At 44.4% G+C, this 16,116-nt stretch overlaps 1 protein-coding gene across 1 annotated transcript in view; it reads right to left on the bottom strand.

Moving 5' to 3' along the window:
• The window catches only part of LOC146182793 (uncharacterized), a 35,365-nt gene that overhangs the window by 7,436 nt on the left and 11,813 nt on the right, over positions 1-16,116 (bottom strand). The window contains exons 3-5 of the mRNA XM_084608266.1: positions 14,754-14,926; positions 12,571-12,769; positions 1,282-1,400 (exon numbers count right to left, since the gene is read on the bottom strand). Coding sequence (XP_084464392.1) covers positions 1,282-1,400; positions 12,571-12,769; positions 14,754-14,926 — 491 coding nt within the window. The remainder of the gene's footprint in view (positions 1-1,281; positions 1,401-12,570; positions 12,770-14,753; positions 14,927-16,116) is intronic.

Here is a 16,116-nt window from a genome sequence, read left to right as displayed (position 1 = left end):
AAACATGCTTCATTCCTATCCCGTCCAAATGATCTCCCGAACAATATCAGCTGAATTTTCTAGCGAGCTCAAATCCTTTCCTTCCGTCACGGGAAAGGTAGTGACGAACTTGGCATAAGTTTGAATGTTTTGCCCTCTGGTAGGATAAAACCACAGCTTAAATTGCCCAACACAACCACGAGTCTTGTGTGAAGCGTTTGCGAACCCGGGGAAAAAGATGCCGCCGCCTCAGTGGAGTGGACTGAAACCGGAGAATTATATTTGGGAAGCGAATAAGTATCCTCAGAGCTACCTATGCAGCCGATCATCCGGCGTGTTAAATTTCCACACGCTCTCACGCTGCCGATTCAGGTCGTAATCTCCATCTATTCCGAATGACGTTAAGTGGAGTAAAATATGCGAAAGCTTTCGGGGAAAACATTGGCACTTCTTAATTGGTCTGCTAAATTAAATCTCAAATGTTGCTTATGTTCAATGGCCAGGAAAAACTTTAGATTATAGCATCGGTTTGTGACTGCTTTTCTGTTGATGCAATGAGACTCCTTCTTTATCAGTCTCTGATTCTCCAACACATATTTACTTGAATAACACTAAGCCAGCTATGTATTTACTAGCATGATTTTATTTTTGTACGAAATAATTTGTTGTCGCCTTTCTACTAGAACGCAGTTTTCTTGAAACCTTACGATATTAAAAAGCGATCGGTTTCCTTATACTTTCGTTCTTTGCACACATCTGTCGTGCATCAAAAACAGACGCCGCCTCTCACGGCGGTGAGGTCCAGGTGGAGCCTAATGGCAAAGCCTGCGTCTAGTGCGGGACATGCTAACGAACAAGAATTCGAACAAATTATTCTGCAACCCTCCGCTACGTTGTTTCTCACTGCCAATATGAATTCGGCGATTCAACTAAATATATCCATTGGAAATACAAATAAGCGTGATTATTTTTAGTAAACGATTTTGCACTGTTCGTTTATCCAAAGCATCGGACGAATGTGCACCTTGTTAAAGCCCTTCCGCGTGTCTTACATACACTAATGCGCGTAGAACAGATGCTGTGCGCTTCGTTTAATAATCGTGAATTTCCAGTGCAGCTACATCAACCCCTACACAAAGTGGCTGCATTCACTCTAAGTCAAAGAGTCCTCTTATGAGATATGTGTTTTTGTTTTGACGAAGAAAACTGTCCCTGCGGATAACAGCAAGTACAGAACTGTCGGCGTTCTCGTGTTAAATGAGTAAGATTAGTCACAAGCGCTCGGCATCCATGGCTCCTTACCCAGATGACAGAGCATACGAAACTGATGGCTTTCTGGTGGGTCCTGGGGTCGGCCTTGATCTTCGTCCACAGAACGCGTACCAGTAGCTCTGTCTCATGTTCCGTCAATAAATTTGGGTCTGCGGAAAGCAATGAACGTGCTGTGATAATGGAATGTGCTTGAATTTTCGTCTGCGAAGAAACTGACTACGTTCAAAGTTCTGGGCAGTGAACCTTGTTCTACTAGAACCTCTTCTGCCAACTGTGGTCATTACTTATCTCCTCTTGGGGATTAGTAAACCAGATAATGCTCGACTAACTAGCTAACAAGTTAAACGCATAAGGATACATGACGACAATGACAGATTTCAGTGCAGCACACTGTTACGAACCAGTGTAGGTGGCAATATTTAAAAAAAATTGTATATTTGATGCTCCCAAACGTTTGCGAATGTACTGCTTGTTGTGAGTTTTCTGGTAAGAGAAGCCGAAAAATCGACGTTTCCACAATTTCTCTCCCGAATTTTCATAACTAGAGCCCAAGAGCGTAGACAAGACTAAATATACATGACACGTACTGCGTTGTTTTGTGTCATTACAGCCATCTATGCTTTGTCAAGTTGGAGCTAGGTAACACATCATCAAATTGGCCAAAACTTTGTACTGATTTGAAAGTCAAGCAAATAAACATTTAATTGTGCGACAAGTAAATACAAAGTCCAAGTAGACACAGTTCATGAACCCAATCACTGACATAAAAGCGGTCAAATATCCCCACTTCGAGATGCCTAATAACAAATTAGTAAAACCTTGGCTCCCCTAAACAGCTGCTTTGACAAAAACATCTTTGTACTTTGTGTCTGCGGTATCTTTAAAAAGATCATATGGCTAGAGGAGCAAATAGCCACGAGCAACTGTCCGACAGGTTCGCTTGTGTTAGATATGATTATATACTTCGCTCTTTCAATAGAAGCGTGCAACACATTGTAATGAATATTTTATTAACCAGGGCGTATTCCACTACGTCGGTGCTCTGGGTGTATGTGTGTGGAGGGAAGAGGACCTAGATTTCATGCCACGTTTTCTTTTTTAGCAGCAGGGTGCTGTTAAGGGCGTGTATCCCGCAGTGGCTGCTGACTGAAGACTACTACTTCACTTCAACTCGTATAATTTCCGCTGTGCTGTACACGATAGCCATGTCCCTTCGCGTTTTATAGAGCCCTGTGCCAATGGTGTTTATATCCGGACAAACAATACGTACGGACGCCCAGAAGAGTGCGGCAAGTACAGAAAAAGGTAAAGCAGAGCAAACAGGCCTCTGCAGGTCTTGTATAGCAATTACAATAGGCGATTGAATAAACGCCGCGTTTTAGGTGGGGGGACATTGAATAACACCGCAAACCTAAAGGTATAAAAGCAATTTGCGGCAGAAGAGAGTCAATGAATTATAGTGCACTCAAGTGGTGCAAATAATAAATACAAAATTATTCAAATTACAAATATCAGGTGTAAAAAACCGCAGTTCGCAGAAAGAATTGAGGGCAACATTCATGTAATAGGGCTAAGCAAAATGAATGAAACATTAAAGCATTATCCTCACGAGCGTTCTCTGGCTATTATATAGCCATTCTATAGATAATTGTTCGGAACTTCGACAGCTATGATGCGTCATTTGCTCACAGCATCACTAACGGACCTTCATTTTTCGTCCGGTTTCTCTTTTGTATCAAACGTTTGACACAACAATTCCGTGTGCAAAGGTTGCGGGTGTGTCATACCCCTGTACGTCCTAGCTGGCATGCATCTGCTAGTCCTGCTTCTTATTGGGATTCGAACCGTCGACATTTGTACCTCCAACTGAACGCCTCAATCATTTTACTATACCACGTGACCCAGCGCCGCAGCCATTGTCAGAGAAATAGGAGTAAACGGTGCCCTCAAACGAGGACGACGAGGATGGAGAGGGAACTGTCAGAGAAGTAAAAATAGCACACCGGCACATCGCGTTACCGGTCGCGTGGCGGCGCGCCACCGTCACAAGCGCGGAAAACGTGTGTCCAGCGCATTGCGGCAGAGAACTTGCTTCGTGCGCTTATGTGTTTCCAATGTCTAAGCGTATTTCATTTGATTTAATTTATATCACATAACCTACAAGGCAAGGGGCGTGGAAAAAGCTGTACAGTGCAGCTTTTGGCAAACAGGCGTACAATAAATAAGCAGAATCTAACCAGCAATGGAAGTCATTTGCAGAACGTATTCGTAAAAGGTTTTCTACTCAATAGAGAAACAAATAAAGAAAGAGAGCCGTGAAAAATTTACTAAATTACATATAAGGTATTATACAATGCAAGCAAGTAAAAGTCACCTACAAGATGTATAATAGAATCAATGAAACAGAAGTTTGAAAACATCTATATGCACTACAAGCAGACAGAAGGTATCTGCAAGAAAATTATTTTTTGTGCGTCTCAACGGTAACCGGGATATGTCAAATTCTTTTACGTAAAGCGTGTTCAGAATTCATGGTAATGTGTTTTTCATGTCTTGGAAACCAATCATTGATTCTGCTAGTCGAGGTGTACCATAGTTCAGGCTTGCGACATTCTCTGCATGTTTTGTGTGTGATTAGCAAGTTTACTAAAGTTAGCAAGATTTTTAAGGATTCTTCTACGCACCATTCCATTAGTTTTACCTCATATAACTCAAATATTTGAGCCATATTATATGTTTCGTACAAGTAACCTGTGCGAGCTCCAAACTCCATATTGTAAATTGTCTGCAATGCACTTTTCTGCACACAAAAATAATTTGTTTATTAATTACAGTGGTTGTTTCTGACACCAAATGGGCATAGTTTAAATGTAACAAAAAAGATGTGTACAACAATGATTTTATTCAAGTAGGGACAAATTAACGACGTCCACTTATGATCATTAGGTTTTTAAATGAATTGTTGATTACAGCATTTATATCACTATACCAACTGAGGAAAAAATTAAAGGGATCCCCTAATATCTACATAGTTTGGACTATCTCTTATTTCTCGCTGCCCTGCTGAATGTGTGGTGCGAACACCACGTCTTTGATCTGCGCTTTAAATAAAATGGCCTTGGATTTCATTGTATATATATATATATATATATATATATATATATATATATATATATATATATATAAATGAGTAATAATAGAGCAGGACAGCAGAGCATTCAGTGACGCATCTACTTGCTGTGCTACCTTCTCCGTAGTGATGAGAACAGCAGAGGCGCATCATCAGCATATAGTATAAAGTGGCCATCGTTGGAAGAATCCAGAGTGTTATTAATATAAAAATTAAAAGAAATGGTCCCAAGATGCTTCCCTATGGAAAGCATATATCTATCAGGATTATCTCTTCAAGTTAAGATCTAAGGTGTGTTAACTAAGATACTGTGTGCGGTATGCAAGGTAAGAATGAACGGGTTCCGGAAACCGTACTTCTCCAGCTTAGTTAGAAGCCCGCCGTGATTTATGCAGTCAAAAGCCTATGTAAAGTCGATACATACACCCAGAAAACTTCTCTCTTTTCAAAACTCTTCAAAATATGTTTTTAGTTGTAGTTTAGGCAGACTCTGTAGATTTAATCTTTCTGAAACCGAATTAGGTTATGTGCATCGCCAGAAGAAGACATTATTTCATGAATTACTTTTCAAAGCACCTTTGAAAATACTGGTAAAAAGGACACTGGTCTGCAATAAGATAAAAATTTCATGTCAATGTTTTTAAAAAGACCAATGACTACCTCTTTGCATATATATATATATATATATATATATATATATATATATTTGTTTTTTTTTACTTAATACAAGGGCTAAAATATCAATCACCAGCTTTACAGGCGTTGTCTGTACATCATCGGCATCACACCATCTGCTATTTTTCACAGTCATAAAAAATTGAGACTGCTTCATATCATGTAGTTGGGCTCATGTGCATTGACAGTCAATTATGAGAAAGGTCGTACATTCCTGAGCAAATGAATTACATAGCGCATTTCGCTCTACAGAAGAGGCATTGAAGGCCTCGCACATAATAGTTTCTACTGCGCTTCTACTACCAAAAACTATCTCACTGGGCGAATTATGGCTTTTGCGCAATATTAGCGCATTCAGTTTTTCCCATGTCTTGCTCGAGCCCCACAGCGAGATTCAAACGCTGAATAATAATAACGATTCCCGACTTCTGATGATTTCTTATTCAATTTGTTTCTATAAATTTTAAATCTCGAGAGTAAGAAGGGAAAATGTTTAAGCGTGATGGTTCATCGTTAACAAAGTAAAGCGCAAAAAACGACAAGAGCTTGTCCCGTCCTCTTCTCCTTTTTTTTGCCGTTGTTTGTACTTTGCTTTGTTCTCGAGAATAAGTCTAGCGCACGTGTTTCAATAAAGGACTTGAACATTTTATTCTTTGTTTTGAACTTGCGCAGTTGTTGTGGCGTGATTCACTCTTTTCGAGCTTCTTTGCTTTGGCTTCCTTGAATGGCTTCCTTGAATGACGCAAGACTTTGGCGATGTTTTGAAACATACATGGGCATTGCGGTACATTAACACTTGCTTTGACCGTGAATAAAATTGGCAGGTGGTCACTAATCTCGTAGCAGAAAACTGCCGAAAGGATTCGGTCACTGTCAATATTTGTAGTTAATAGATCAATTAGAGATTGGGAACTGTGTGTGTCTCTAGTAAGCTTGTCAATTACATTTCTGCATTCGTTAGCAGAAATGACAGAAAGAAAAGTTTTGAATGCTACGTCATCCACCAGCAGGTTTATGTTGAAATCACTGTCTAAACCGAAATCATACTTATTTTGTAACCCATCTACGAGAACCAGTCGAAGAAAGCAACAAATTGGTCGAGATAGCCATCAGGGTGACACTAAAAGGCAGCAAGCATAGAACTACCAGATATCAGACACACCATTCACAGTCCGGAGTTACTAAAGAAAATATGGTGTAAAGGTCAAACTACAGATTTTGGCTCATTCAAAATTAGTTATGGTTTAGCTCTGCTTAATCCTAGTTGAATTGCTAAAGCAACGGCGGGAGCTTCTTTTGCTTGCCACATTATTCCCCTATCATGCCTTGTCTGTGTAAGGAGCTACATTATTGGGGACACTTAAGCTTGCCCTTTAAGGGTATCACGCGAGAGCATACGCTACCAGCCCACATATAAAGTCACGCTTCAACCAAGCCGTATAGACTTGCCTGCGTGTCGTAGGGGTAACGAGAATGCAAACGGTTCTGGCAGGCTGATTCTGACATCACCTTCTTATATAAATGGAGCCACCCGGGGTGGCAGCTCCTGCCCGTGGCATAGAGGTAACGTGAATTGAAATGCCATGACAGGCTGATTCCACCGAGGCGAAGCGCGCTATCACCTCCTCTCCTCTGCCTGCGGAGCACACTTCTGGCTGGAGCGAGCTGCAGCGGCGCCGACGACGTCGACACCCACCTGGCGGAGCTCGTCTGAAACGGTTGCTAGGCAACGGCGGTTAAAGGCCATTCGTACCGACCGGCTACCGGCGACGCGACGAGGCGAAAGCTGACGTAATGTTGCTTTCGCAAAAACGCAAACACCACCGCCACGCTACTAAGCGAGGTTTACAAAGTAAGTGTTTAAATTTGTATCTGAACCAAACCTTGGTCATATGCATACCATATTTCTGTGAGTACAAACACTTTCATCATTTTAGCTGTGCAAACATTTGGTCTAGAGCAGCAGCTTTATTCATAGCAGATCTAACATTGGGTGAACAAAACCAAGATAGCTTCCAGTAAAAGCAGGATGATTTTCGATCTCGCCGACTGTTAGGTATCTTCCTGTGGCCATAGAGCCTGGGCTGTTACTGAAACATTGTCACGCCCAGGCATCACCTGATAAGGGCGTGCCACTCGCTCCTCCTCTCGTTTGATAACATGCAGCTATTCCCGATCTTGACGCCTCCCGTATACTCGACCATCTCTGTACCACGCGTACTGGTAATCATGCTCAGTTGCCACATTTTGGCTGCTGACAGCAGCTCCTCATTGTACCTCCCCTTATTCTCGACCACAAATAGCTTCAATTCCGCACCATTCAGAAAGGGCCAATGCTTTTCAAAAAGTAGAACATCAGCTAGCCCACATTCTTGTTTTATTACGCCGGAAAAAACTAATTACCAGCAGGTATGTGCTTCGTATGTGCTTCGGCTGCGCCGCCTGTCTTTACGGAGGCTCTGTAAGCAACGCGCAAGATGTGCGGAAAGTCATGGATCTGTGTTTAAGAACATGCTGCCAATCACCGTGCTGCCAATGCCCCATAAATGGCGCTTTACTCGATGCCGAATGGTTTATTTGTGGGGTTTAACGTCGCAAAGCGACCCAGGTAATGCGAGACGCCGTAGTGGACTCCTGACATTTCGACCGCTTGGGATTCTTTAACATGCATTGACATCCCGCAGTATACGGGCTTCTTGCTTTTCGCCCCATCGAAAAGCGGCCGCTAAGGCCAGGATTCTGTCCCGCATTCTTGGGCATGGTAGTCTAGCGCCGTGACCGGTACTCAATGCCAGGTTTTGAAAATGATTATTGCAGTGTTTAAAGAAAATAGTGTTCGCCACATGTATTTGACTTAATAAAAAAATGATGAATAAAGAAGTATCAGGCGTACACAAAGTCACGGTTCAAATATGCTGTAATCTCAAATACCCTAATCACATAAAAACCCACGGGCTAACGCTCTTGCAGCTCAATAACTGTGAGACGGTGGTGACAACTCTTTTTATATGCGTCCTCTTCGATCTCTTCAATTCCATGTGTGAAGGTGTATTGTGTAGCAATCCGCTTTTGATCGACAGCATGAATCCTAAGCTCTTAGGGAAAGCACTGCAAATGATGCAAATGAGCGTGAGCCAATGCGGCGCGTTTTTAGTGCGCTAGACATCACGAAAAGAACCATCTTGCAAGAGAAGTATCTGTAAAGAAACTGTAAAGAAACTATGTTGCTCATATTGTTACGAGGCGGCAAGCGATGAGAACAGGAGAACAGAAGACAGAGAAGATGCTAGATGGTCGTCAGATGACGTTTAATGAATCTGTGTGCGGGCGTAGCGTGCTCGCTACTGCCCGCGCCACTGCCCTCTTCTTCCTCCTACGTCCGTAACATGACCCGGGGCCACCGAGCGATCGTACCGATCGTAGACGAGGAAGTTTACCGATGATGATTCCTTGACGTGATGATGGGCGTGTCTGGATGCATGAAGCAGAGGAAGAAGAAAGAATAGAACGGCTTGCCGGTACGATGTCTGATGCGTGGATGATCCGCCTCTCCTGGAGCTGTCAACCATTCGTCACCAGAGTCCATGGGACCGATGGTTCGAGGTCACGTCGGGCAGCTTCGGCGGGGGTTGCGCGTTCGAGTCCATCGGTTCCTTCGGGTCATTCGGGTCCTTCGTCTTGGTTCTGATTGGTCTGTCTGTTCTCCTTGTCTTCAGGCCCGGGCTGGGGGCTGGGCGGTGGTACTTGGTCAGGTCTGGGCTTGAAGGCCTGGGGCAAAGCTGCTCGGCGATGTCTCTGGGCCCTCGGGCAATGGTCCCGGCTTACAGATGACGTCAATGCTCCAAGGCGAGGATGGGGATGACGTACGCCGCACCTCCAACCATATGTTACGTGGCGGCAAGCGATTAAAATAGGAGAACAGAGGGCAGAGAGAAGATGCTCGATGGTCGTGAGATCACTTTTAATGAATCTGTGTGCGGGCCTAGCGCGCACGCTCCTGCCAGCACCACTTCCCTCTTCTCCCTCTTTCGTCCGTAACATATTTTGAAAAGTAAACACTCGTAACTGCCATTCTCGATTTTTTGTTTTTATTTTTGAAAATTACACAGAAGTTCGGTCTAATGCACACGCTAAGGCCAAAACAGACGGTGTGTTGTGAAAACGGTTACACTAGTACAACCTGCGTGCCAACACCAATAATGTCTCAAATAGCCAAAATTTAGCGAGCTTATATATTCCTTTGCGATAACTTATCTGACTTAGCCGAAAGCTCTGCTCTCGCGCAGGCACTGCTTAACGCTTTGCCAAAAAGCTCGTGTAAAAACTGCAGGTAGTTAGTAGGCTTGTAGGCAGTAGCAATATCATGGACTTTAATAAAGCAGCAGCTGTTGAGGACAGAATTAAGCAGATCGAATGGGTCAGGTGACTAATGATGTAAATGTGCACCGGACAGAATCTCTTCTGCTAATCTACCCATCCAAATCAGCCATTGCTGATAGAACGCGCCACACCCTCGGTCCACTCTCCCCTAAAGATCAGTCGTTGTCTTCAAACCTGTATTTGTCCTCAGTCATAAATTCTCTTTCTCTGCCCTGTAAAGGGAGAAAACATGGCCCTCTCCGTTTTGGCACCAGCTAACCGAAGCTTCAGGTGGACATGCGGATGGATTTTTTAACTGAAGCGATCTATTGCAGCACTAGCATATCGCAGTCTGAAAAATATCCACCATTCTCGCGTAAGGAGGGAAGTTATGTGGCTTGTACTTTATATTATCCAAAGCTACTCGAGCGGCTAGAATGCGGCGTAATGACGGATCAGCAATAATACTGCCGCAAAACCTTCAAAAGGAGAAAGTAATCGCGTACGATAGCAGGTCCCTCACAAAAGCCGAAGTCAATTACTCGACGAACGAGAAGGAGCGCCTTGCGATCATCTGAGCCACTTCTAAGTTTCGTCCATACCTATACGACTGACCATTCAAGGTGGTAAGCGACTATCACGTGCTCTGCTGGCTGGGTAATTTGAAAGGTCCCTCCGGCCGCCTTGCCAGATGGAGCCTACGCCTTCAAGAATTTGACTTGACTGTAGTCTATAAGTCGTGCCGGAAGCATTATCCCGCGCTCCCGTCGACGCTCCGCCGAAGGACGATGACGACGAAGGACGATGACAACAGCGATCAGACCCTGAGCTGAAAGCGCTAGCCAATTACTTAGAAGGAAAGACCGCTTCCTCTCCTGGTGCATTCAGGCGACATTTATCATCGTTCGCGTTAAGCAACGGCCTCCTCGTGAAGAACTTCGCACCCAACAGGACCGCATAGCTTCTTGTAGTGCCTAAAAATCACCGGCAAGAAATTCTGCAGGCGTTGCATTGCACGATGAGCCCACAGCATACCATCTCGGATTTGCGCGCACGTTGCGTCGAATCCAGGAGAAGTACTACTGGTTGAGACTGCCTGCTGAAGTTGCCCACTACGTGAAGACGTGTCGTGAGTGCCAACGACGCAAGACGCCGCCGATCAGACCAGCAGGACTACTAAACCAGATTCCGCCCCCAATCCGGCCCTTTCAACAAATTGGGATGGATCTCCTCGGCCTCTTTCCCCTTCGCCTATGGGTAAAAAGTGGATCATCGTGGCCGCTGACTACCTTACCCGTTACGCCGAAGCAAGAGCACTACCAAATGGTACCGCGGCAGAAGTCGCCAAATTTTTTGTCGAACAAATTAACTTGCGACATGGTGCCCCAGAAGTGCTCATCACGGACAGGGGAACGGCGTTTACGCCAGAGTTGACGCAAGCCATCCTGGAATACAGTCATACAAGCCATCGACGAATAACTGCGTACCATCCCCAGACCAATGGCATTACAGATCGCCTGAATAAAACAATCACGGACATGATCGCCATGTACGTCGACGCAGAACACAAGACATGGGACGCCATCTTGCCGTACGTGATCTTCGCGTATAACACGGCAGTCCAAGAGACGACCAGAGCGACCCCGTTCAAGCTTGTGTACAGCAGGGAGCTCACGATGACGCTCGACGCAATGCTGCCGCACGTAACCAATGAGGACAACCTTGACATCGCCGCCTACCTGCAGCGTTCAGAGGAAGCCCGACGACTCGCACGGCTGCGTATTAAAGACCAACAGCACACCGACAGCCGACGATACAACTTACGACGACGAAACGCAGAGTACAATCCACGAGACCAAGTGTGGGTTTGGACTCCAATTCGCCGCCGTGAACTAAGTGAAAAGCTGCTGCGTCGATACTTTGAGCCATACAAAATCCTTCGCCGCATCGGACAACTGGACTAAGAAGTTATTTCCGAAGGTACGATAGCATCACAACGGCGACGCGCGCGCCCAGAAATCGCACATGCTGTTCGTCTGAAGGCTTATTACGCGCGTTAAAAAATCCGCGGTGTTTAAACTTTGTAATGCGTCTATTTATCTACGTTTTTATTTTAGAACATTGAGGCGATGTTTTTTTAAGGGGCAAGTAATGCCGCGAAACCTTCAAACTGTATTTGTTGTTTTTTACTAGCCGCCGCATGCGGCCTTATCACTGTGATTCTGGCACGCGTATCAATCCTCTATCCCGCGTTTGTTCATGCTCGTCGCGATACGACGCGTTATAATTTCTTTGTCGCGAACGATGCGCCGAGATCTGTCTCGAAGTTTCCGACCACTTGCGTATGTTTCTACAATGTTCCAGGTTGTGATAGTAGCAGTTTGCGACGTTATCTAGGTTGTTCTGAGAAGCTTTTAAAGCCTTTAAATTCAGCGTTGACGAGTGTGACGGGCTTTCTTTGTTCGACGAGCGACGAGCACGTTTGTTGCTATCGCCTCCGCCGAGTTGCTCAGTTTTTTTGCGGGCGCACGTCAGCCCAATAAAGAGTTTCTTCAGTGCAATGACCGACTCTTCATTTGTGTCATCAACCCTGGTCACCATCAAGTGACCATATCGGCCTGTGGGCGTGCCATACGACGCACTAAGACAACGCAATCCAAAAGCGACTTTACCTTTAGCCTGCATCGAAACGTGGCCGCTGCTGTCATTATTTCGACCCACCGTTTTTCGTTTCGAGCCGAAAGCAATAATGCCGCAAAGTTTCCGATAGGTGGGGAGAGAATATAGAAGCTCGGAGAACATTGAAGTATTATAGTGGATCTTAGTATACCCCAGTGAGCGGGGCGTTTTCCGGGGCGAAGCAAGGGTGATTGGATTGACTACCACGGTAAGACCTGGCGTCAATACGTATGACAAAAAAACACTAATAAAAATTGGCTCTTTTGTCTCTAATTCTAACTTTCTTCTCAGTTAGCAACCACTGCTGGTTTGAGCGAATAAATTTTATCAGTTCATAAAATCTGTGGGCACGAGCGTAATATTTTCTAGCCCTTATCGCCACTTCTACAAGCCTACCTCCTGTCTTCCAAGAAAAAATGCGAATAAATTCAGAAGTTCTCAGCATAAGAGCTACACTTCTTTTCCAAAGGCCTCACCTCGAATGGCTTTTCCTACGACGCTGTCAGAATTTATGCCGTAATCCAGCTGGATGCCGTGGTTCCCCTCTTGACATTTTGCAAGGCTTGCGCTTGGGGAAGGCCTCTCTTGAATGGGGACCTCTGTGGGCGAGACCGGCCGATAGTCTTCGCAAGGTGTAAACTTTACAGCACCCCATGTCGATGACTGTAGCACATTCTGCGCATAAGAATCAGTGCGCAATGATTAAGTTGCTAAACCTCACTTTGATATTCGTAATCAATAATAAAATGCAGTTGAACGTCGTCAAACCGGTCAATGATAACTTACTGTAGCTCAGTTTGCCCAGCATTCGACATTTACACTTGCGTAAAAAAATGCTTACCAGAGCTGTGAAATTTATTGATTGAATTCAATAAATGCACGGAAGCTTGGTTGCTAATTACTAGAAAAGCAAGACGGAGGAGCAGATTTTTTCCACAGTGTAAGCTGACACCGGAAGGCGCGAGACGAAGTTTCACGTGCTTAAAAAACAGAAGCATCAATTTTTATATTTTGCCTCCCCAAGCAGCTGTTCTGGTGTAATAATCAAAATGGCATATCTATGTCGCCAGTTAACCACTTCAAGAAAAAAACAATTTTGGAACAAAACGGTCACCAGTCCATTAATTTCTTTAGAATTGACCGACCATATCCCCTCTGCCTGTAAACGTTTTAAACCAGTGTGATATTGATTGAAAAGACGCAAAGTCTCTCCTGTTCATTAAGTATCAATCCAAACTTTTCTGATTACGCAGTTTTGTCTTCTATGCCACTCCTTTTTGTACGCCACAGATTGTGCGTAGTGGGGGTTTGAAACCGAGCTGAGCTATTAAATGTATCTACTTTGCTACTGCTAAGATTGCCAGCTTATCTGTCACACAGACACAGGATGACTAGCAGAGCAGGGTATCCTTTGAGAGCATATTTGCCGACTCTTATGTGACACGTGCTAGTGATTTCTCTTCACGCATCATGTGAAAGAATCATTTCTAATCTCTAATCTCATTTATTCCCTTGCCAAAGGTACGTCGTAATTACGATTTTAAAACAGTACTCGCCATTTGGAGACTATTGCAAAACAAGTTTTCTTGATGCCTACAGGTTTAGTTCCCGCCAGTACTCCAGTCCCCTTGTTGTTCTTGGTCATGACAGAGTGCATACTTTGCAGCAGACCGCAAAACGTTTCGGTCTAACTCTGGACAGGAGAAGCATGTGATAGGCATGATGAGCATTTTATTAGATACGTCTAGTGTAGCTCTGAGGAAGCTCCTAATTTTGTTTTATATACGCCCCCAGGGCCAGCTGTGGAGGCCTAGTCCCCACTTTCTAACCTCTGCCACTGAACCATTACAGTAGTCTGGCCGTTCGCATTTCCGCATGATTTAATCTCCAGTGAATGACCTCGCATGACTAATTTTAGGTTTAGTACTTAGCAGCAAGTGATTTAAGGTTACAAAGTCTCGTGCCAATGTACCGGTAAAAGAAAGAAGTGATCCAGCAGTTCGGATATAGGGTTCTTACGATGCTTACAGGCGGAAAAGGGGTGGCGTATAAATTTAGTGGTTTTCACTCTCAAGCGCGACTCGCCACGAGAGAAGTCATACTGAAAGCCTTGGGAAATTTCAACCCCTGAAGTTCTTTGTTATCAGTCCACATTGCACGATACACGGCAACCATGTTTCTCGCTTTCGTTCAAAAGCATCAAGGCAGTTATGATGGAGCTCGCGCTTTTTGGGTACTTCAGTCCGGCTCCGTATCCCCTGAAACGCCGCCCCAAGTGGTGAAAAAATATTTTATTCATCTCGTATTTAACAGTGCATATTTGATGATATTGCAAAGCTAGGAATATTATCGTGTTGGGAGAGCGGATAGGCTAAATGATAAAGAAGATAAATTTTATTACGATCAACGCGATAAAAGACAACACGCCCAAACAAAGGGTTTGAACATAACATACCGACTCTTGTACCTTAGGCCTGGAGTTAAAAGTCAATACCTGGCTCTGGTTATTTGTCGCATCGGGGCAAAAATGGTGCGGTTAACAATAGCAAGATTAGAAACGGGCAGCAGACCTGATAATAAAAATAATTGTATGAAGATTTGCTTGCGAAAGCTGGCAAATCAAGCCGCTTCTCAACAGGGAAGTGATGATTAGGGGCACCTGTTTTGCTGTCACATTCAGGGAAACTTGTCCGTCGACCAGCATCTGCTCCACGAGGATCGGTTGTAGTGAAGCCACTCCTAAGGTAGGCGCACCAGGGCTTGGGTTCCGGCCGCGTCCTCGGCCTAGTGTTCGTCTGGCTGTAGCGAAAAGACCCGTAGAATCGCCATCACCTGCGAGTTCCATGAAGAGACATTTTCTACCCCGTAGCTTCCAGAGACTCATGAAAAAATTTCATCTTTCATACTTCTGACTTTCGCTTGGTAGTTCTATTTTCTACTGCCAATTAATTGCTTGTAGACTTTGAGGCAGCAGTTCATTTTTTACGCCTGAATGACTCGACTCAAAAGTGGTCATTCGTAAATCACTGTTTTCTCCAACAGTTTGAGGTCAGGAGTGAGAATCCTCTGTACCAGTGGCTTTAAAGCGATTCTCGCTGGGAGCCTTTTGGTTACGATTCCTTTTTTAGAATTATCGCGCAAACTGCCATTTGGATCAATATCTCAAAGCCCATAAACCACCACAACCATTAACCTTACGGTGCTTACGTATGCCCGCCTATTTTGTCGGTCATTAGGCCGATTCAGATGGTTTCCACTGTGTTCGATGACATGAGAAGTCCTGTGACAGTGCTTTTCTCTGATGTACCCCGAGTCGCATTGCAGCGCCGATTACCCTGGCTCCTGGCAGCATAGTAAATATTTCGGTTTAGTATAAAACCGTTACCTAGTTTTTATACCTATCACGTTGCTGACGGCACCTCTCATCGCGCCGCATGAGGTGAAAGTGCCGAAGAGGTACTGCATCAATTGCGAATTGTCATCTCCCAGTCACCCATCAAGAGATAAAAACGCGCAAATGATAAAAAGCCCATATATTAGGTTGAAAGAAAGTATGACAGAAAGCAGAAAAAGCGAAATCTAAGCAAGCATGAAGCAGTTGCGCAACAGCGACTACAAGAAGCATATACAAGAACTCTACACGATCAATATAGATGGGGTCAAGTAGATATTAGCAATATGTGTTAGTCAAGTGGAGAAGCCGCAGACGGGCCAAGATTTGACTAGTGGGTATTATGTCGCAGTACATTGATTATAGTCTGACAAGATGCCGTCCGCTCTATTTTACCGATCTAAAGCGGATATGGCTGAAATATTGCTCAGCCGCCCTGTCCAATCTCCTAACCATCAACCGTCGCCTTCCACCCTGCTTTCGTTTTATTTCTCCGAAATTCTTTCTGATCCCCTTGAATGCAGAGCAGATTATTTCTTTCTTCGCTTTGCCACACGCCTACCAAGGACTCAGGTGTAACTAACAGATAGGGGGATCAACTTGAAGCTTCTATTGATCCACTAGCGCATCA

This window comes from Amblyomma maculatum, chromosome 7 (genome assembly GCF_055883805.1).
Source record: "Amblyomma maculatum isolate TAMU_Amacu chromosome 7, ASM5588380v1, whole genome shotgun sequence".
Classification (NCBI taxonomy): Eukaryota; Metazoa; Arthropoda; class Arachnida; order Ixodida; family Ixodidae; genus Amblyomma; species Amblyomma maculatum.
Note: the sequence above shows the minus strand (reverse complement) of the source record. Positions and strands in the feature narration are given on the sequence as shown.